The sequence below is a fragment of the Mugil cephalus genome, chromosome 15 (genome assembly GCF_022458985.1).
Source record: "Mugil cephalus isolate CIBA_MC_2020 chromosome 15, CIBA_Mcephalus_1.1, whole genome shotgun sequence".
Taxonomy (NCBI): Eukaryota; Metazoa; Chordata; class Actinopteri; order Mugiliformes; family Mugilidae; genus Mugil; species Mugil cephalus.
In genome coordinates, this window is record NC_061784.1 from 8,355,494 (window position 1) to 8,378,339 (window position 22,846).

Sequence of the window (22,846 nt, forward strand, 5' to 3'; positions counted from 1 at the left end):
ATAGGCCAACATCACAAAATAAGTATTCAGGTCATATATCCCGTGTATACCTGTAACAATGTAACAATATAATTAGATATCATGAAAAGTATTTGCATACTATCGACTGTGGAAGCATTTTAAACATGCCTTCACTGCAGTTAAGGGCAATTCTGTAAACAAGCTGGCTGGTCAACTGCTCTAGAAGTTAGTGCAGCGCAGGAAGTAATTGTTCCTCAGCACACGGTAAAGCCTCCCAGTCCTCAGGCTGTACTCAAACACGTAGGGTCCACTGTAGAGGTAAGTGAAACCTGCAGGACATCCATATCACATGTTAGTTTCTCTTCTTAAAGGCTTCCGAATTACTGTGATAACTCATTTAGGTACTCTTCAATTCTGGGACAACACACTTACCTCTGTTGTGCAAGGCCGCTGTCACCGGGCGGGACATGCCATGGAATTTGTCATCCACCCGTTTGGGGAAACCTCTATCCATAGTCTGTCTGGCCTCATCATAACTGAAAAAAGGAAACAGTAATGAAACTCACACACACTTTCTAATACACTTTGTAAACCATCATCATACCAGAATTAATGATTTGAACTGATTTTATTTCATGTGGACACATCTGTAGTAGTAACTGCCAGTGAAGAACAGTGTCTTTCCAGATTTTGGATCATAGACAGCTGCGTCCACTTTCTCCAAGTGATCGGGCAGACCAAAACTGGAAATTGATTTAGGATAGCCACGCACAAGATTGGATCCACTGAAAGCCCATACCTTGCGATCTGTTGAGAGATGAAGAGACTGGCTTGAACCTATTTAAAGGTCAACAGGGTACATGGGAACATAGTGCAACATTAGGTGGACACAGAGAACACATATTGTACCTTTAAAGAGTAAGACGCTGTCTAAGGCCTGGCTCTCATAAGCAGCATCAATGTTGACGGGGGAATTAGGCCAGAAGTTGGTGATGAGAGTCTGCTGGGGTGTATTGCTCTGAGGGTAGCTGCGCCAGAAGAAGCTGAGACCACACATAAAAGAATGGAAATTAGTTCAGGGGCCAGCTCTAGAGTAAAGAAAGGCACAGAGCATTCAGCATCGACAATACCTGTCCTTGAAGAAGAGCATCTCTCCTTGCAAGGTGGCAACAGCGTCCAGTACCATGGATAAATCACAGGCATCAGGGGTGGTGGGGGCTGTGGGTCCAAGCTCAACAGGATTCTCATTTGCACCTGGAGGTTAAGTGAAACAACCGTCATCAAATAAATGCAGCTATGTTGAGTTCATCAAATAATCTGGTCATGGGACATTTGTTTAAACAGAGAAATGGTGCTGATTCTCAGTACTGACCATACAGGGACTGGATGCCATTTACATCATCCCGAGGCAGAACAAAGGTGTCAGGGTTTCTGTATGAGTACACAGGGTACATGAGGGCACTCGGATCAGAGGAGTGAGACAAACCCAGAGAGTGGCCAAACTCATGAGCGGCGACCATGAAGAGGACGTAACCTAAAGCAGGGAGCACAGAAGGAGGATCAGTTACAGCGCCTCCAGAGTATATCAGGAATTAAGAAAAAGAAGATGCCATGTTCTGTAAAGAATAGCAAACTTACCTGTCTGTGAGCGGAAAGTGAAGGTCTCATCTTCATCGAAATGAGCATCTCCTCCAATATCAGGAGCAGGAGCGAAGGCATGGGCAAGAGTACCGTAAGGACCATCAAAGGGATAATCATCACCATGTGCTGTATGAGTAAGAACATAGTCATGCTGGATTTTATCAACCAAGTACAAACAAAAGTCTTTAACTAAATTATAATAAAAGACAAAACAGCAGAGTGGATTTTCCCAATGCATCTCACCACAATGACTGATCATAAGATGCTATATAAGATACTGCTACAACTAAAAAATGGATGATCCAGTAATGGTATAGCTGTAAGTTAATTTGTACTCACATAGGCGACCAAAGGAGATCATGATGTCAGCGGTGCCACTGTAGATCCTTGTGAATCTCAGAGGAGTGACTTTGGCCCAAACCTGCAGAGATCTCTCAATGGAGTCATCCACCTCTGCCTGAGACATGTCCGGTGTGTAGTTTTCTATTCTGTAGCACAGGAAAGTACAACTCAGTAAACAACTGCATGAAATGCCTGTAGTAGCAAGTTTCTCTCTCATTCTCTCTTCAGATCATTCACCTGTATGTGAGGTCGTTTTTCTCCCACTTGAGGCCGTTTCCGAAAGTGGAGAACTGAGCGATGTTTCCATCGGAACGCCACAGCGGGGCTTCTTCATCATGGCCAAGGTGTCGGCATCCAGAGTCCCTGTGATCTGGAGACCAAAGAATCTCTGCATCTCACTCAGCTTCTTGGTCACCTGGCTGATGCCCCGTCTCACAGCTGGACCACTGTCCTCCGTTAGGTTGAAAAATTTCTTTAGGTAGCCCTGCAGATGAAAATAAACGTTAAAACACTGCACATCAGAATATATGTATAAGAAGACAAATCAAGCAAACATACCTTTGCAAAATGTTCATCCTGCACAGTAACTGGCAGTATGGGCATGCAGTAAACTGAGACTGCCACGGTCAGTAGAATACTCAGGCTGAAAGTCCTCATGATTGCTTGTCAAATGCAACTTGTGTCTAGGCCATGGAGGCAGCCGGTATTTATGCTGGGACTTGGGTGTGTTTAGCGAATACCTGTTTGAGTCAGTGACTCAGGAAACATTCCTTTTATGGATTAGAGAGGAAGTCTGGCATCAATTGATCATCCATTTAAAAAGTTTCCAAAAGTAGAGACTGCAATTATGCTGACATCACAATGAACATGTAATTTAATTCATTTAAAACATCAGCATAGAATAATAGTCACATTGAGCAAAATTATACAGTTTTATTTAGGAAACAATATTCATCCACAGGAATGAACCTTTTTCTACTACATGTTCCTCAAGTCATAACGTAATTGAAGGACTATTTTATTAAAATGCGTATACATTTTCATCAGTTTTTGTCCCTCATAACCATATTTCCTGTTGTGCTTTCCTTTACGCCATATTTGGCATTTTATAAGCTATGCTTAAGTCGAAACCCTTTTCTTTCTTTGTTTTTTGTATATGTTTGCGATTGTGTGAAGATTTATGATGCTGACCAAAATAAATTACATTCATTCATGTTTTATTGGAGCTTTTATTATGGGGTTTTAATCCTGCGTGTCTGTGAATGATCCCTGCTGTTACGTTACATTTCAAATCAAAACATCAGATAACAAGGAACTCTGAGCTCAAGGATCAGTCATTTACTGACGTTAATAAGTTGCAGTGGTAAAGAATGGTACATTTTGGCTAACTTGATATTAGACAAATCACAAAACAGTAATTTTTGCTGAATGGCACTACTGTTTGTTTAGTTGTGTACTGTGTTGTGTGTTGTGTAAGCTGCAGATGTTTTTTTTTCTAACATGTCCCTAAGAATCCGTAGCCACTTTGTACATCATCGCTTGAGGAAACCTACATTTCAGCCACTGTTGGCAAATACTGGACTGTGAGAAAAACAGTAAAAACTGTGTTGAGCAACGTAACTTCACATGTGAAACAACCAGCAGCAAATGCAGACACATAATGGATATGTTGTAATAAGAAAAGCAACAAAGGTGTTGGATCACAGTGTCGCAGTGATGGAAAGAAGCAATGAATTTCTCATTTGGTTGAGTATCTTTAGGTAGAATGTTAATATCATCCATGTCATGCAAAATGTTTTCACACTGTGACAGCAGCAGAATTAGATTAAAACAAGCATTTAAATTACATGTATGAATTGACACTTTTATTCAAGGTACTAAAGACATTATTTCAACACTATTACCTCAGTATTACATTCTGAGGTAACACTTCCTGAGGCAACACAGCTGCATCTATAGGAGTCGGAATCCCAGGCCACTGCTGCTCTATGAGTATCGGTGATCCTTCCATCATCTTCAGCCTCTCATTGTACCTGGACACACGATGAAATCAGTGGAATTTTTTCATCTAGATATTCCTGCTTGAATGTGTATTGTGGAGCCTGATAGACTAGATGAGTAATCAGTTACACTCCTGAGATGAGAAATAGCTAAGCCAATACCATTAATTGAATATACCCTCACTTCTCAGTTGAATAGGTACTGTACATTGTGTGAAATAAATTAATTCTAATATAACAGCACTGCACTAAATCTTAGCTCCACGAAGCTCATGGTATTCAGCATTTGTTTCAAATAACTAAGAGAGACTGTGGTTTGTAGTACTACTGAGCTGTATTGTGTTGTACTAACACGTATTTCCATTATTTGACAACCCAGTCAAACAAACACTTTAGCCTTTGATTTAATCGAGCTCATCAGCGCCACCACCACATCCTCTAAAGTATCCAGTTGAATGACCGCCTTTCTGAAGATGTTTCAGCACACAATGTAGGTCAGTCGGGACTGGACACTCAACTTTACACATAAATCACAACATACTTTCTGTTGTGACAGACTAAGCGTAAGCCTACCTATTTATAGGTCATCAAAACAACATTGTATTCATCAATGTATTATATATTGCTGAGTAACACTATTATGACTGTAAGTCATATGTGTGTGAGTGTCTATCTGGTACTGTGCTCCCTCTCTGCCTGCAGGGGTTGCGGTCTTTCATTTGTTGTTTCAGCTCCCTGTAGACCAGCCAGTGATTGGAGACGACCTAATGAACTGGTCAAAAAGGCCTTTTTGGAGAAGCCAGTTGCTCTTCTCTACTGAATGTTTACCACCACAGTCCCACCACGTAGGGATGTGAAGCCAGTTTAGTTTCCTAAGTTTTCTTTTCTATTTTTTAGGGAATCCAGGAAAGGACATCTGTACTTTATTTTTTTCTTTTTAGAAGCAGGGAAAAGGGAGAGTCAGCTTTTTGTGTTATGTACTGGTTTCCCTAGGCCGATCATAATCACGGACAAATTTTATCAACTGGCAGCATCCAGACCAGAAAATGAAACAGAAAGAAATTAAAAAGAAAATGTGATAAAATTAAGACGGATTCAATTTCCTTCATCAATTGCTCAGCGTCACCAACTTGTATTTACAGGTATCAATTACACCGTGCAGATAAAATGCCTACTTTAGAGTGCTAAGTGCTAATTGGGGAAAAACAATACTTGGTGGAATATTACCTGCACATCTGCTGCACTTGAATGTCCAATCTTAACATCAATGCCCCTAACTTTGAGGCTGGGTTCACTTAAGTGCTACTCACAAAACCTGTGTGTCCACAGTAAGGCTAACATATCTTTTCTAGTAGCCTTTTGGCCAGTTGCTTTTTGTGTCATGAGCTCAGTTCACTGCAACTTAATAAATCATCATGTATGCAGTTAGCATCCCTTTTTGGGGGTGTGTTCATGGAAGACATTTGCTTCATTGCTTCTCTGTTTTCCACTTCTGTGCAGTTGATGTCAGGGATATGGGATTTCATAATGTACTCAGGTATAATAAATTGGCTCCTTGTAACTGCAGGACTTGTTTCTGGGCTCCCTCCCTCCCTCCCTCCTGCAACTGGAGGTTTCTTTCAGTCAATTGTTGGCTAGATTGACCCAGTATTGTGTGGGAAGACAGCTCAGAGTACATTCATCTTAAACAGCATTAACCTTCGGTCTAAATAAATAGCAAAGCCTGTTAGAAGGTGCAGGAGCTATGATGAAAGAAATGGCAGCAGGAAAATACTCATTATGTAGTTCCCTTTCAATTATTTATGAAAATAAAAATAGTGCAACCCAGGTAAAACTAGACATGAATAAATCTTACCTCCCTGTCTGTTTTTTTTTTTTGTTGTTTTGTTCTTTTGAAAGATTAACCATTTTTAATTTAAATTATAACACATATAATACTTGGTAACTCACTGTGACATTTTTGTTTTTTGTGAGACAGGAACATCACAGTGTTTTAATAAACGTGATGCAGAACAGCAGCAGTATAGTTTGTGTAAGTGTAGCATAGAGGGAAGTGAACAGTAAACAATTATGCAACCGTTTTTCTAAACATCTCAAATTCCAATAGTTTGAATATTTTACTGTGCATTTGCTTTTTTTTACCCAGGTATTGTAAAAAATAATCTCATGTAAAGTTCCAGTCAAGTAATTAAATTGGTTTGTGTGTTGTTTTGCTTTGTGACATTTATTTCCAGACAGGTTTATTATAAAATTGGCCTTAATGACAAATGCACTTGTCACACCGTGGTGAGGGCGTCTTGTCTTGGGGTTGTTCTGTCCTGTCATTTCCTGTTTTATTTTGAAAAGTAACGCTCCTCTCGTTGCAGGTCACTTGCCCTTCCTCATGTGTCACAAGTCTGATTGTCTTCCCTGATTCCTGATTGTGTCCACCTGTCCCCTATTTCCCTCCATGTGTTTAAGTAGTCTTGTGCCAGAGTGTTGTCGTCGTCAACTTGTTCTCGTGCCTTGCTTCATGTTTTCAACCAAAAAATTTCCAAGTAAGCCTATGTATCCTCTCGGAGAGATAGTTTTTGTTTGTCTAGTCTTTTCTTAGTTATTTCCTCAGTTCTGAGGTTTTCCTCCATTCGGAGTGTTTTGTGTTTATTTAGTGATTTGTTTCTTCGATTTGTATTTCCCCCTTTTGGAGAGTTTTTGTTTTCACTGATTAGAATTACGTCCAGGAATTTTTGTGGCCTTTTGTTTGTCCCTCTGTGAGGGATCTCTGAACATTCCAATTAAACCCCCTTTGTCATCTCTGCATACTGAGTCCTGAGTCCTGCTTTGAGTCCCGGCCTGACAGCACTTAAATATTTAATTGGCATTGGCTGAGTTTGTTGTATAGAGCGCAGTTACTTAAGAGGTAAGAGTCAAGTAAGAGGGCCTGTAAAACTTACATGTGTAAGCTTTACTTAACAAACTTACTTAGCAAACTATAAATATAGTTGTCAATGTTTTATTCACATTCAAAATCAGATACAGTACTTATTAGCCACAATCAAATGTGGTGTGTCAGGGAGTTTGACAGTCGACTGTACAATGGCTGATGTGGTAGACATCTTAAAAAAAGCACAAAAACAAAACAAATTTTTAGACCTTGCAGATACGTGCTGATTTACAATGAATGGACTGGGATTTTAGAATAATGTAAAAGACCAAGATCATGAAGCATCATGATGATTGAATAATTTCATATTTTTGCCTTTAATTAGTTGATTATGATTATGATAAAATACAGGACAAATATTTAGGCTAATAAACCATTTTCCTTAACTAATTACAGTGTAAAACAATTTAACAGTACAAAATTTAAATAATTCCCCTTTTACTACATAGTCTACAGTTGTTTTGGCCGTCAGCTGAGAGAGCGTTTGTGTGTAGCCCAGCATGAAAGGCAAAATAGAGGACAGGCTGATAATGTGTGTGTCTGAATTACCTGAATTTACCAGTATTCATGAGCATCTTGTTCTAACTTTTTAAGCGTGATCTGGTAAAGTACGCTGTAACTTTACCAGATAAACAGTAACACACAATGGTTTGCATTATTGACAAAATTGCATACGACACGAACAATGTAACAAAAATATAAATATAACAACATCAACAACACAACAACAATGGAAAATTAAGTCAGGAATAGTAGTCAGTTGAGCAAATAAATAAACAAAAGCAACAATGTAATAACAAATGTTACAAACTGAGACGGAAATGTTGGCTCATTAATTTTCCACCACAGAAGCGAGTCTGTATCCCGTGCGGTTGTCTTCTTTCCAAGTATCGACACATTTTAATAACGGCATCAGTTCGAGCTGCTGTGACGCTAGTATTTGAGTATCAAACTCTGTCCATATCCACCTTTTACATTAGGCGTGGATGGAGAAGCTCCTGCTGCGCACAGACTTGGAGAGAAGCTGCACTGGCATGAATTCTGTGACGAGTAAGTTGCAGGACGTATAGAAGAAAAACTGTAACAAAAGTATCGATCTCAGCAGGCTAGTATCGCCCGATGCCGATACTGGCTACTATACTATCGATATTTAGACCGATACGCCCAGCCCTTGTCTTATTGACTCTTTAGTTGGGTGATCTCTGTACATGTGTTTTGAAAATTTATTTTTCGAAATATGCGTTACAGTCAAGTTTCTGACATTCTTATGAATTTTCATATGCCTCACAAATGCAAATTTTGTTTCACGGTTATGATGACACAATTCACAATGAAAAATTTTGGCAAATGAAATAAAAAAACAATATTTAAGTAAGCTAAGTTGTCCAAAAAAAAAAAAAAAAAATAGAATTACTATTCCATTTTTATTTAATTACGAGGCCAACAAAACTGACAATGATAACTCATAAAATTTAAGAGTTAATCTTAGCAACAATTTGGCACAAATAACAAAAGCAGTGAATTCAGAGCAAGGTTTTAGAAAGACTTACTAGCTTTCTAAATTAGTAGTTAAAGTGTCTATCTTATCCTAGCAAAAGCAACAATGTTGTTTTAAACCAATACTCGCTAATTTTAACATTAGCCAGCTTGAAAAAACAAAACTTTTCAACAGCTTTGTTCTAACATTGTTCTAAATGACAGAAAATTTGACCACAGAAATCCTCAAATCCTCCTCCTAAGTCCGTTACTACCTTTCCAAATTAGTAGTTAAAATATCTGCCAGCAAAAGCAACAGTGTTGTTTTAATATTAACATAAACGGATACACAATGCTTAGACTCACAAATTTTAGCTAACGCTAGCTTACAAAAACAACAGTGCAGATTTATAGGTGACCACGATTCTTGACTGCTTCCCCTTAATTGGTTGAGTATGTATTGAGAGGGCTCAATACATACTTATAGAACTCGGGTTACATTCAGTAACTACTACTTACAGGTTATTGTGTGAACCAAAACTTTTTTTGTTTGTCCTGATTGTGTAGCCTGGGAGAGGGCTAAATACATACTCATAGAACTACTTACAGGTTGTTGTGTGAACCAAAACTTTTCCCCCATTGTTTTTGCCTTAAGTGAAGGTCTCCAACACATGCACTTAACAAAAGATATTTGCACTTTTTTATTTTTTTCCCAGTGTTTGCGGATCTGGACCTTATATTTATTTATTAAATTCAATTTTCTTTTTACGGTTGAAGTTGATTGAGACATTCATGTTCCCTTCAGAATTAACCGTCATAATTGTGGTGATGCTCTGACATTTCTCATCAGTGGAAATCACTGTAGTTTGCATTATGACTTTGCTTGAAGTAACATTTGCTAAATGTGTCTCTTTTCCAGCACTGCTTTGCATTTAATCTTCAAATTTTAATCTTCCAATGATTAGTTGACTGTGTAGTATGCACTGTAGGTGTTATAATCCCAGACAAATAGCAGATGCATTATTACACATATCTGTTTATATTCCTGTATCATAAAATGTAATAGAATCATTTTTGGTGTTGTTTTAGGTCACATGACTGATACAGAGATCTTTTTTTTCTTCCAGATTTCTGTTGAAGAAAAATGGCTGAGTTGCCAGTAGTAGCACAACAGAAAACAAGGCTAGACGTCTTAAGTTAGAAAGGCAGTTTATTTGGTCTCTTCCTCATTTTCTTCTCATTCATACATACATTCTCATGCGTAGTTACAGTGGTGTAACATAACATGTTACTTTAACATTCAATTTGACTTTATTAAAGACAGAAATGTAACAGCAACAAAAAAAAGCAAAATCAATAATTAAAGAACAAACATAAATAAAGTAAATTTTAAGTTAAATAAATTTAAATAGGCCAACTTCATAAAATAACTATTCAGGTCATACATCCAGTGTATACCTGTAACACTATAACAATATAATTAGATATTATGAAAAGCATTTGCATACTATCGACTGTGGAAGCATTTTAAACGTGCCTTCACTGCAGTTAAGGGAAATTCTTTAAACAAGCTGGCTGGTCAACTGCTCTAGAAGTTAGTGCAGCGCAGGAAGTAGTCGTTCCTCAGCACACGGAAAAGCCTCCCAGTCCTCAGGCTGTACTCAAACACGTACGGTCCACTGTAGAGGTAAGTGAAACCTGCAGGACATCCATATCACGTGTTAGTTTCTTTTCTTAAAGGGTTCCAAATTACTGTGATAACTCATTTAGGTACTCTTGAATGCTTGGACAACACACTTACCTCTGTTGTGCAAGGCTGCTGTCACTGGGCTGGACATGCCATTGAATTTGTCATCCACCCGTTTAGGGAAACCTCTATCCATAGTCTGTCTGGCCTCATCATAACTGAAAAAAGGAAACAGTAATGAAACTCACACACACTTTCTAATACACCATGTAAACCATCATCATACCAGAATTAATGATTTGAACTGATTTATTTCTTTTGAACACACCTGTAGTAGTAACTGCCAGTGAAGAACAGTGTCTTTCCAGATTCTGGATCATAGACAGCTGCATCCACTTTCTCCAACTGTTTGGGCAGACCAAAACTGGAAATTGATTTAGGATAGCCACGCACAAGATCGTATCCACTGAAAGCCCATACCTTGCGATCTGTTGAGAGATGAAGAGACTGGCTTGAACCTATTTAAAGGTCAACAGGGTAGATGGGAACATAGTGCAACATTAGGTGGACACAGAACACATACTGTACCTTTAAAGAGTAAGACGCTGTCTAAGGCCTGGCTCTCATAAGCAGCATCAATGTTGACAGGGGCATTAGGCCAGAAGTTGGTGATGAGAGTCTGCTGGGGTGTATTGCTCTGAGGGTAGCTGCGCCAGAAGAAACTGAGACCACATATAAAAGAATGGAAATTAGTTCAGGGGCCAGCTCTAGAGTAAAGAAAGACACAGAGCATTCAGCATCCACAATACCTGTCCTTGAAGAAGAGCATCTCTCCTCGCAAGGTGGCAACAGCGTCCAGTGCCATGGATAAATCACAGGCATCAGGGGTGGTGGGGGCTGTGGGTCCAGGCTCAACAGGATTCTCATTTGCACCTGGAGGTTAAGTGAAACGACCATCATCAAATAAATGCAGCTATGTTGAGTTCATCAAATAATCTGGTCATGGGGACATTTGTTCAAACAGAGAAATGGTGCTGATTCTCAGTACTTACCATACAGGGACTGGATGCCATTTACATCATCCCGAGGCAGAACAAAGGTGTCAGGGTTTCTGTATGAGTACACAGGGTACATGAGGGCACCCGGATCATCGGAGTGAGACAAACCCAGAGAGTGGCCAAACTCATGAGCGGCGACCATGAAGAGGACGTAACCTAAAGCAGGGAGCACAGAAGGAGGATCCGTTACAGCCCTCCAGAGTAGATCAGGAATTAAGAAAAAGAAGATGCCGTGTTCTGTAAAGAATAGCAAACTTACCTGTCTGTGAGCGGAAAGTGAAGGTCTCATCGTCATCGAAATGAGCATCTCCTCCAATACCAGGAGCAGGAGCGAAGGCATGGGCAAGAGTACCGTCAGGGCCATCAAAGGGGTAATAATCACCATGTGCTGTATGAGCAAGAACATAGTCATGCTGGATTTTATCAACCAAGAACAAACAAAAGTCTTTAACTAAATTATGATAAAAGACAAAACAGTGGAGTGGATTTTCCCAATGCATCTCACCACAATGACTGATCATAAGATGCTATATAAGATGCTGCTAGAACTAAAAAACTGATAATCCAGTAATGGTATAGCTGAAAGTTAATTTGTACTCACATAGGCGACCAAAGGAGATCATGATGTCAGCGGTGCCACTGTAGATCCTTGTGAATCTCAGAGGAGTGACTTTGGCCCAAACCTGCAGAGCTTTTTCAATGGAGTCATCCACCTCTGCCTGAGACATGTCCGGTGTGTAGTTCTCTATTCTGTAGCACAGGAAAGTACAAGTCAGTAAACAACTGCATGAAATGCCTGTAGTAGCAAGTTTCTCTCTCATTCTCTCTTCAGATCATTCACCTGTATGTGAGGTCGTTTTTCTCCCACTTGAGGCCGTTTCCGAAAGTGGAGAACTGAGCGATGTTTCCATCAGGAACGCCACAGCGGGGCTTCTTCATCATGGCCAAGGTGTCGGCATCCAGAGTCCCTGTGATCTGGAGACCAAAGAATCTCTGCATCTCACTCAGCTTCTTGGTCACCTGGCTGATGCCCCGTCTCACAGCTGGACCACTGTCCTCCGTTAGGTTGAAAAATTTCTTTAGGTAGCCCTGCAGATGAAAACAAGCGTTAAAACACTGCACATCAGAATATATGTATAAAAAGACAAATCAAGCAAACATACCTTTGCAAAATGTTCATCCTGCACAGTAACTGGCAGTATGGGCACGCAGTAAACTGAGACTGCCACAGTCAGTAGAATACTCAGGCTGAAAGTCCTCATGATTGCTTGTCAAATGCAACTTGTGTTTAGGCCATGGAGGCAGCCGATATTTATGCTGGGACTTGGGTGTGTTGAGCAAATATCTGTTTGAGTCAGTGACTCAGGAAAAATTCCTTTTGTGGATAAGAGAGGAAGTGTGGCATCGATTGCTCATCCAATAAAAAAGTTTCCAAAACAGCACACTGCAATTATGATGACATCACAGTGAAAATTTATTTAAATTAATTTAAAACATCAGCATTGAATAATAGTCACATTGAGTAAAATGATACAATTTTATTTAGGAAACTATATTCATCCACAGGAATGAACCTTTTTCTTTTTTTTGTTCAATGAGTATTTGCAACAATTACATGTGACAGTATGAAGAGCACACATGGGATAACAAATGTATTTACCATGCTTTGCAACATAAAGATAAATCCCCCAAAAACGTGCCATCAAAAAATTTGTAACTGCTGCTCAATGGACTTCAGATTGCCGTTCTTGTTTATAACAAGTGTACAAATTAGTGTACAGATCTACATTAAAAACTACTTACACTATACGTCCCTTAAGTCCTAATTCAAGGACTATGTTATACATTTTCATCAGTTTTTGTCTCTCATAACCATATTTCCTGTTGTGCTTTCCTTTACGCCATATTTGGCATTTATAAGCTATGCTTAAGTCGAAACCCTTTTCTTTCTTTGTTTTTTGTATATGTTTGCGATTGTGTGAAGATTTATGATGCTGACCAAAATAAATTACATTCATTCATGTTCATTCATTCGTGTTTTAATCCTGCGTGTCTCTGAATGATCCCTGCTGTTACGTTACGTTTCAAATCAAAGCATCAGAAAACAAGGAACTCTGAGCTCAAGGATGAGTCATTGACTGACGTTAATAAGTTGCGGCAGTAAAGAATGAAACATTCTGGCTCACTTTTGCTGTAATTTTTGCTGAATGGTACTGGAACCTATTTTTTCAGTTGTGTAGTGTGTTGTGTGTGTAAGCTGCAGGTGTTTTTTTTTTCTAACATGTCCCTAAGAATCCGTTGCCACTTTGTACATCATCGCTTGAGGAAACCTACATTTCAGCCACTGTTGGCAAATACTGGACTGTGAGAAAAACAGTAACAAGTGTGTTGAGCAACGTACCTTCACATGTGAAACATCCAGCAGCGAATGCAGACACATAATGGATATGTTGTAATAAGCAACAAAGGTGTTGGATCACAGTGTCACAGTGATGGGAAGACACAATGAATTTTTCATTTGGTTGAGTATCTTTAGGTAGAATGTTAATATCATCCATGTCATGCAAAATGTTTTCAGCAGCAGAATTAGATTAAAACAAGCATTTAAATTACATTTGTGAATTGACACGAAACACACACAAACACACTTTGATTCAAGGTGCTAATGACATTGTTACAACACTATTACCTCAGTATTACACTCTGAGGTAACACTTCCCTCTATTATTATCACTTCTCATTTCTGGATTAAACACGCTGTGGTTGTTGCTGAATATGCAGTTTTGTAACATTTTGTGTGCGTACATCTAATATACACAGTTAGTAATAACCTCAGACAGCACAATTGTAATCAAGGTCTGATGAAAGCTTCCCTTCAGTTATCTCCTGTCCGTCAGTGTTTCATCGTCTTCCTTCTTCTCACATTCCAGCAGCTCGTTGGCCTAGCTGGTGCGGACCATGCGCTTCAAGTTGGAGTCATATTTGTAGTAGAGGTTTCCCTTGAACAAATCCTGTGGGGGAACCACACTTTCTAATTGTAGTATCTGAAATGTATCTCGTTATTCAAGCTAAATATGTAGCATTCAGAAGACAGCTGCATCTATAGGAGTCGGAATCCCAGGCCACTGCTGCTCTATGAGCATCAGTGATCCTTCCATCATCTTCAGCCTCTCATTATAACTGGACACATGATGAAATCAGTGGAATTTTTTTTATCTAGATATTCCTGCTTGAATGTGTATTGTGTAGCCTGATAGACCAGATGAGTAATCAGTTACACTCCTGAGATGAGAAATAGCTGAGCCAATACCATTAATTGAATATACCCTCACTTCTCAGTTGAATAGGTACTGTACATTGTGGGAAATAAATGAATTCTAATATAACAGCACTGCACTAAATCTTAGCTCCATGAAGCTCATGGTATTCAGCATTTGTTTCAAATAACTAAGAGAGACTGTGGTTTGTAGTACTACTGAGCTGCATTGTGTTGTACTGACATGTATTTCCATTATTTTGACAACCCATTCAATCAAACACTTTAGCCTTTGATTTAATCCAGCTCATCAGCGCCACCACCACATCCTCTAAATTATCCAGTTGAATGACCGCCTTTCTGAAGCTGTTTCAGCACACAACGTAGGTCAGTCGGGACTGGACACACAATTTTACACATAAATCACATCGTACTTTCTGTTGTGTCAGTCTAAGCATAAGCCTCCCTATTTATTGGTCATCATTACAACATTGTATTTATCAGTGTATTATATATTGCTGAGTAACACTGTTATCACTGTGAGTCATATGTGTGTGAGTGTCTATCTGGTACTGATAGACATCTGGTACTCTGGACAATACTTTGGTGGAATATTACAGGCACATCTGCTGCACTTGAATGTCCAATCTTAACATTAATTCCCCGTAACTTTGACGCTGGGTGCACTTAAGTGCTACTCACAAAACCTGTGTGTCCACACTAAGGCTGACATATCTTTTCTAGTAGCCTTTTGGCCAGTTGCTTTTTGTGTCATGTGAGTTTTAAGAAAACCAATCTTCAGCAAGTAGGTTCATGTGGTGAATCTGACACGTCTTTGCTGCCTTTTGTTGCTGTTGTTTCTATATTGCAATTCTGCACTAATTCAATTTCATGAAGGCTATTTATCTAGTGAGCATTACAAAAGAAAAATGTGACTTTCTCTTCTTTGGGAACAAAAAAAAAAAAAAAAAACTTGATTCCAGTTCAGACTCCAGTATATTGGGGATGGCCAGTGCAACTGGGAAAACATTGATTTTAGGGTCTTGTTAAAGTTTGCTTTAGATCTCCAGGAAATTCATCTAAATCTATGCAATATCAACAATCAACTGACATGGGTGCTGTACGCCTGTGTTGGGAGTAGAGCGGTTGAAGGGAGTTCAGTTCACTGCAACTTAAATAATAATCATGTATGCAATTAGCATCCCTTTTTTGGAGTGTGTTCATGGAAGACATTTGCTTCGTTGCTTCTCTGTCTTCCACTTTTGTGCAGTCTTATGTCAGGGATGTGGGATTTCATAATGGTCTCCATCAGAATAAGCATGATGCTAGATTTCAAGTTGGTTCCTTGTCACTGCAGGACTTGTTTCTGGGCTCCCTCCCTCCCTCCCTCCCTCCTGCAATTGGAGGTTTCTTTCAGTCAGTTGTTGGCTAGACTGACCCAGTATTGTGTGGGAAGACAGCTCAGAGTACATTCATCTTAAACAGCATTACCTATGACCTATGATGAAAGTAGGTGTGTGATGTGTATAGCCATCCACCTCCAGGCCCAGGAGTCTTCCCTGCTGCCTTTGATTGCTATACGTGGTTGTTTAACACTGTAAATTTACAGTAATTTACTGGCAGCAGCTTTGCCAGCAAACTACTTTTTACGTTATCTCACTGTATTCAAAAATCACAGTATATTGCTGGAAATAAATTTACAATTCATTGCTGTATTCAGTATTTTTTACTGTATATTTACAGTGTTTTAACTGTATTTGTATCTACAGTATGTGTCCTGTATATAATAATAATTACAGAATGTTACTGTAATACTATATCTACTATAATAACCATAATAATAATAAAGAAACGGCAGCAGGAGAATACTCATCATGCAGTTCCCTTTCACTTATATATTAAAATAAAAATAGTGCAACCCAAGCAAAACTAGACATGAATAAATCTTACCTCCCTGTCTGTTTTCTTTTTGTTGTTTTGTTCTTTTGAAAGATTAACAATTTTTAATTTAAATTACAGTGCATATAATACTTGGTAACTCACTGTGACAATTTTGTTTTTTGTGAGACAGGAACATCACAGTGTTTTAATAAACCTGATGCAGAACAGCAGCAGTATAGTTTGTGTAAGTGTAGCATAGAGGGAAGTGAACAGTGAACAATTATGCAACCATTTTTCTAAACATCTCAAATTCCAATAGTTTGAATATTTTATTGTGCATTTGCTTTTTTTCCCCAGGTATTGTAAAAAATAATCTCGTGTGAAGTTCCAGTTAATTAATTTAATGTGGTTTGTGTGTTGTTTTGCTTTGTGAGATTTATTTCCAGACAGATTTATTATAAAATTGGCCTTAATGACAAATTCACTTAAATATTTAATTGACACTGGCTGAGTTTGTTTGTTGTATAGAGCACAGTTACTTAAGAGGTAAGAGTCAAGTAAGAAGGCCTGTAAAACTTACATGTGTAAGCTTTACTTAACAAACTTACTTAGCAAACTATAAATATAGTTGTCAATGTTTTATTCACATTCAAAATCAGATACAGTACTTATTAGCCACAATCAAATGTGGTGTGTCAGGGAGTTTGACAGTCGACTGTACAATGGCTGATGTGGTAGACATCTTAAAAAAAGCACAAAAACAAAACAAATTTTTAGACCTTGCAGATACATGCTGATTGACAATGAATGGACTGGGATTTTAGAATAATGTAATCATGAAACATCATAATCATTGAATAATTTCGTATTTTTGCCTGTAATGTGTTTATTATGATTATGATAAAATACAGGACAAATATTTAGGCTAATACACCATTTTCCTTAACTAATTACAGTGTAAAACAATTTAACAGTACAAAATTTAAATAATTCCCCTTTTACTACATAGTCTACAATTATTTAAGCCGTCAGCTAAGAGAGTGTGTGTGTAGCCCAACACAAAAGGCAAAACAGAGGACAGACTGATAATGTGTGTGTCTGAATTACCTGAATTTACCAGTATTCATGAGCATCTTGTTCTAACTTTTTAAGCGTGATCTGGTAAAGTACGCTGTAACTTTACCAGATAAACAGTAACACACAATGGTTTGCATTATTGACAAAATTGCATACGACACGAACAATGTAACAAAAATATAAATATAACATCAACAACACAACAACAATGGAAAATTAAGTCAGGAATAGTAGTCAGTTGAGCAAATAAATAAACAAAAGCAACAATGTAATAACAAATGTTACAAACTGAGACGGAAATGTTGGCTCATTAATTTTCCTCCACAGAAGCGAGTCTGTATCCCGTGCGATTGTCTTCTTTCCAAGTATCGACACATTTTAATAACGGCATCAGTTCGAGCTGCTGTGACGCTAGTATTTGAGTATCAAACTCTGTCCATATCCACCTTTTACATTAGGCGAGGATGGAGAAGCTCCTGCTGCGCACAGACTTGGAGAGAAGCTGCACTGGCATGAATTCTGTGACGAGTAAGTTGCAGGACGTATAGAAGAAAAACTGTAACAAAAGTATCGATCTCAGCAGGCTAGTATCGCCCGATGCCGATACTGGCTACTATACTATCGATATTTAGACCGATAGGCCCAGCCCTTGTCTTATTGACTCTTTAGTTGGGTGATCTCTGTACATGTGTTTTGAAAATTTATTTTTCGAAATATGCGTTACAGTCAAGTTTCTGACATTCTTATGAATTTTCATATGCCTCACAAATGCAAATTTTGTTTCACGGTTATGATGACACAATTCACAATGAAAAATTTTGGCAAATGAAATAAAAAAAACAATATTTAAGTAAGCTAAGTTGTCCAAAAAAAAAAAAAAAAAAAATAGAATTACTATTCCATTTTTATTTAATTATGAGGCCAACAAAACTGACAATGATAACTCATAAAATTTAAGAGTTAATCTTAGCAACAATTTGGAACAAATAACAAAAGCAGTGAATTCAGAGCAAGGTTTTAGAAAGACTTACTAGCTTTCTAAATTAGTAGTTAAAGTGTCTATCTTATCCTAGCAAAAGCAACAATGTTGTTTTAAACCAATACTCGCTAATTTTAACATTAGCCAGCTTGAAAAAACAAAACTTTTCAACAGCTTTGTTCTAACATTGTTCTAAATGACAGAAAATTTGACCACAGAAATCCTCAAATCCTCCTCCTAAGTCCGTTACTACCTTTCCAAATTAGTAGTTAAAATATCTGCCAGCAAAAGCAACAGTGTTGTTTTAATATTAACATAAACGGATACACAATGCTTAGACTAAAATTTTAGCTAACGCTAGCTTACAAAAACAACAGTGCAGATTTATAGGTGACCACGATTCTTGACTGCTTCCCTTTAATTGGTTGAGTATGTATTGAGAGGGCTCAATACATACTTATAGAACTTGGGTTACATTCAGTAACTACTACTTACAGGTTATTGTGTGAACCAAAACTTTTTTTGTTTGTCCTGATTGTGTAGCCTGGGAGAGGGCTAAATACATACTCATAGAACTACTTACAGGTTGTTGTGTGAACCAAAACTTTTCCCCCATTGTTTTTGCCTTAAGTGAAGGTCTCCAACACATGCACTTAACAAAAGATATTTGCACTTTTGTATTTTTTTCCCAGTGTTTGCGGATCTGGACCTTATATTTATTTATTAAATTCAATTTTCTTTTTACGGTTGAAGTTGATTGAGACATTCATGTTCCCTTCAGAATTAACCGTCATAATTGTGGTGATGCTCTGACATTTCTCATCAGTGGAAATCACTGTAGTTTGCATTATGACTTTGCTTGAAGTAACATTTGCTAAATGTGTCTCTTTTCCAGCACTGCTTTGCATTTAATCTTCAAATTTTAATCTTCCAATGATTAGTTGACTGTGTAGTATGCACTGTAGGTGTTATAATCCCAGACAAATAGCAGATGCATTATTACACATATCTGTTTATATTCCTGTATCATAAAATGTAATAGAATCATTTTTGGTGTTGTTTTAGGTCACATGACTGATACAGAGATCTTTTTTTTCTTCCAGATTTCTGTTGAAGAAAAATGGCTGAGTTGCCAGTAGTAGCACAACAGAAAACAAGGCTAGACGTCTTAAGTTAGAAAGGCAGTTTATTTGGTCTCTTCCTCATTTTCTTCTCATTCAGGTGTAGGTGTTATAATCCCAGACAAATAGCAGATGCATTATTACACATATCTGTTTATATTCCTGTATCATAAAATGTAATAGAATCATTTTTGGTGTTGTTTTAGGTCACATGACTGATACAGAGATCTTTTTTTTCTTCCAGATTTCTGTTGAAGAAAAATGGCTGAGTTGCCAGTAGTAGCACAACAGAAAACAAGGCTAGACGTCTTAAGTTAGAAAGGCAGTTTATTTGGTCTCTTCCTCATTTTCTTCTCATTCAGGTGTAGGTGTTATAATCCCAGACAAATAGCAGATGCATTATTACACATATCTGTTTATATTCCTGTATCATAAAATGTAATAGAATCATTTTTGGTGTTGTTTTAGGTCACATGACTGATACAGAGATCTTTTTTTTCTTCCAGATTTCTGTTGAAGAAAAATGGCTGAGTTGCCAGTAGTAGCACAACAGAAAACAAGGCTAGACGTCTTAAGTTAGAAAGGCAGTTTATTTGGTCTCTTCCTCATTTTCTTCTCATTCATACATACATTCTCATGCGTAGTTACAGTGGTGTAACATAACATGTTACTTTAACATTCAATTTGACTTTATTAAAGACAGAAATGTAACAGCAACAAAATCAATCAATAATTAAAGAACAAAGATAAATAAAGTAAATTTTAAGTTAAATAAATTTAAATAGGCCAACTTCATAAAATAACTATTCAGGTCATACATCCAGTGTATACCTGTAACACTATAACAATATAATTAGATATTATGAAAAGCATTTGCATACTATCGACTGTGGAAGCATTTTAAACGTGCCTTCACTGCAGTTAAGGGAAATTCTTTAAACAAGCTGGCTGGTCAACTGCTCTAGAAGTTAGTGCAGCGCAGGAAGTAGTCGTTCCTCAGCACACGGAAAAGCCTCCCAGTCCTCAGGCTGTACTCAAACACGTACGGTCCACTGTAGAGGTAAGTGAAACCTGCAGGACATCCATATCACGTGTTAGTTTCTTTTCTTAAAGGCTTCAGAATTACTGTGATAACTCATTTAGGTACTCTTGAATGCTTAGACAACACACTTACCTCTGTTGTGCAAGGCTGCTGTCACTGGGCTTGACATGCCATGGAATATGTCATCCACCCGTTTGGGGAAACCTCTATCCATAGTCTGTCTGGCCTCATCATAACTGAAAAAAGGAGACAGTAATGAAACTCATACACACTTTATAATACACCTTGTAAACCATTATCATATCAGAATTAATGATTTGAACAGATTTTATTTCATTTGGACACACCTGTAGTAGTAACTGCCAGTGAAGAACAGTGTCTTTCCAGATTCTGGATCATAGACAGCTGCGTCCACTTTCTCCAACTGTTTGGGCAGACCAAAACTGGAAATTGATTTAGGATAGCCACGCACAAGATCGTATCCGCTGAAAGCCCATACCTTGCGATCTGTTGAGAGATGAAGAGACTGGCTTGAACCTATTTAAAGGTCAACAGGGTAGATGGGAACATAGTGCAACATTAGGTGGACACAGAGAACACATACTGTACCTTTAAAGAGTAAGACACTGTCTAAGGCCTGGCTCTCATAAGCAGCATCAATGTTGACAGGGGCATTAGGCCAGAAGTTGGTGATGAGAGTCTGCTGGGGTGTATTGCTCTGAGGGTAGCTGCGCCAGAAGAAACTGAGACCACACATAAAAGAATGGAAATTAGTTCAGGGGCCAGCTCTAGAGTAAAGAAAGACACAGAGCATTCAGCATCGACAATACCTGTCCTTGAAGAAGAGCATCTCTCCTCGCAGGGTGGCAACAGCGTCCAGTACCATGGATAAATCACAGGCATCAGGGGTGGTGGGGGCTGTGGGTCCAGGCTCAACAGGATTCTCATTTGCACCTGGAGGTTAAGTGAAACAACCGTCATGAAATAAATGAAGCTATGTTGAGTTCATCAAATATTCTGGTCATAGGACATTTGTTCAAACAGAGAAATGGTGCTGATTCTCAGTACTTACCATACAGGGACTGGATGCCATTTACATCATCTCGAGGCAGGACAAAGTTGTCAGGGTTTCTGTATGAGTACACAGGGTACATGAGGGCACCCGGATCATCGGAGTGAGACAAACCCAGAGAGTGGCCAAACTCATGAGCGGCGACCATGAAGAGGACGTAACCTAAAGCAGGGAGCACAGAAGGAGGATCCGTTACAGCGCCTCCAGAGTAGATCAGGAATTAAGAAAAAGAAGATGCCGTGTTCTGTAAAGAATAGCAAACTTACCTGTCTGTGAGCGGAAAGTGAAGGTCTCATCGTCATCGAAATGAGCATCTCCTCCGATACCAGGAGCAGGAGCGAAGGCATGGGCAAGAGTACCGTCAGGGCCATCAAAGGGGTAATAATCACCATGTGCTGTATGAGCAAGAACATAGTCATGCTGGATTTTATCAACCAAGTACAAACAAAAGTCTTTAACTAAATTATAATAAAAGACAAAACAGCAGAGTGGATTTTCCCAATGCATCTCACCACAATGACTGATCATAAGATGCTACATAACATACTGCTACAACTAAAAAACTGATAATCCAGTAATGGTATAGCTGAAAGTTCATTTGTACTCACATTGGCGACCAAAGGAGATCATGATGTCAGCGGTGCCACTGTAGATCCTTGTGAATCTCAGAGGAGTGACTTTGGCCCAAACCTGCAGAGCTTTTTCAATGGAGTCATCCACCTCTGCCTGAGACATGTCCGGTGTGTAGTTCTCTATTCTGTAGCACAGGAAAGTACAAGTCAGTAAACAACTGCATGAAATGCCTGTAGTAGCAAGTTTCTCTCTCATTCTCTCTTCAGATCATTCACCTGTATGTGAGGTCGTTTTTCTCCCACTTGAGGCCATTTCCGAAAGTGGAGAACTGAGCGATGTTTCCATCAGGAACGCCACAGCGGGGCTTCTTCATCATGGCCAAGGTGTCGGCATCCAGAGTCCCTGTGATCTGGAGACCAAAGAATCTCTGCATCTCACTCAGCTTCTTGGTCACCTGGCTGATGCCCCGTCTCACAGCTGGACCACTGTCCTCCGTTAGGTTGAAAAATTTCTTTAGGTAGCCCTGCAGATGAAAATAAACGTTAAAACACTGCACATCAGAATATATGTATAAGAAGACAAATCAAGCAAACATACCTTTGCAAAATGTTCATCCTGCACAGTAACTGGCAGTATGGGCACGCAGTAAACTGAGACTGCCACAGTCAGTAGAATACTCAGGCTGAAGGTCCTCATGATTGCTTGTCAAATGCAACTTGTGTCTAGGCCATGGAGGCAGCCGATATTTATGCTGGGA

At 38.7% G+C, this 22,846-nt stretch overlaps 3 protein-coding genes across 4 annotated transcripts in view; all 3 read right to left on the reverse strand.

The window, feature by feature from the left end:
• Positions 1 to 2,609, reverse strand: part of LOC125021850 (collagenase 3-like) — a 37,994-nt gene extending 35,385 nt beyond the window's left edge. Inside the window, 1 exon segment of the mRNA XM_047608074.1 lies at positions 2,503 to 2,609. Within this exon segment, the coding sequence (XP_047464030.1) occupies positions 2,503 to 2,601 (99 nt within the window). The 5' untranslated portion in view covers positions 2,602 to 2,609.
• Positions 166 to 22,815, reverse strand: LOC125021844 (collagenase 3-like). Of its 2 annotated transcripts, none has more exons than XM_047608069.1 (10): positions 22,687 to 22,815; positions 22,365 to 22,612; positions 22,125 to 22,273; positions 21,783 to 21,911; positions 21,517 to 21,678; positions 21,275 to 21,398; positions 21,054 to 21,187; positions 20,792 to 20,951; positions 20,577 to 20,680; positions 166 to 290 (listed from the first exon to the last, which is right to left on the reverse strand). In XM_047608069.1, the coding sequence occupies exons 1-10, from the start codon at positions 22,783 to 22,785 to the stop codon at positions 181 to 183; spliced, it is 1,419 nt and encodes a 472-aa protein (XP_047464025.1). In that variant the 5' UTR covers positions 22,786 to 22,815; the 3' UTR covers positions 166 to 180. The 2 variants fall into 2 exon arrangements, with proteins under 2 accessions (XP_047464025.1, XP_047464024.1); XM_047608068.1 differs by lacking the exon at positions 166 to 290 and adding an exon at positions 19,974 to 20,473.
• On the reverse strand, positions 9,536 to 12,380 carry LOC125021845 (collagenase 3-like). Its single transcript, XM_047608070.1, has 10 exons — positions 12,252 to 12,380; positions 11,930 to 12,177; positions 11,690 to 11,838; positions 11,348 to 11,476; positions 11,083 to 11,244; positions 10,840 to 10,963; positions 10,619 to 10,752; positions 10,359 to 10,518; positions 10,145 to 10,248; positions 9,536 to 10,041 (listed from the first exon to the last, which is right to left on the reverse strand). The coding sequence occupies exons 1-10, from the start codon at positions 12,348 to 12,350 to the stop codon at positions 9,932 to 9,934; spliced, it is 1,419 nt and encodes a 472-aa protein (XP_047464026.1). The 5' UTR covers positions 12,351 to 12,380; the 3' UTR covers positions 9,536 to 9,931.
• Positions 22,816 to 22,846: the final 31 nt, after the last annotated feature.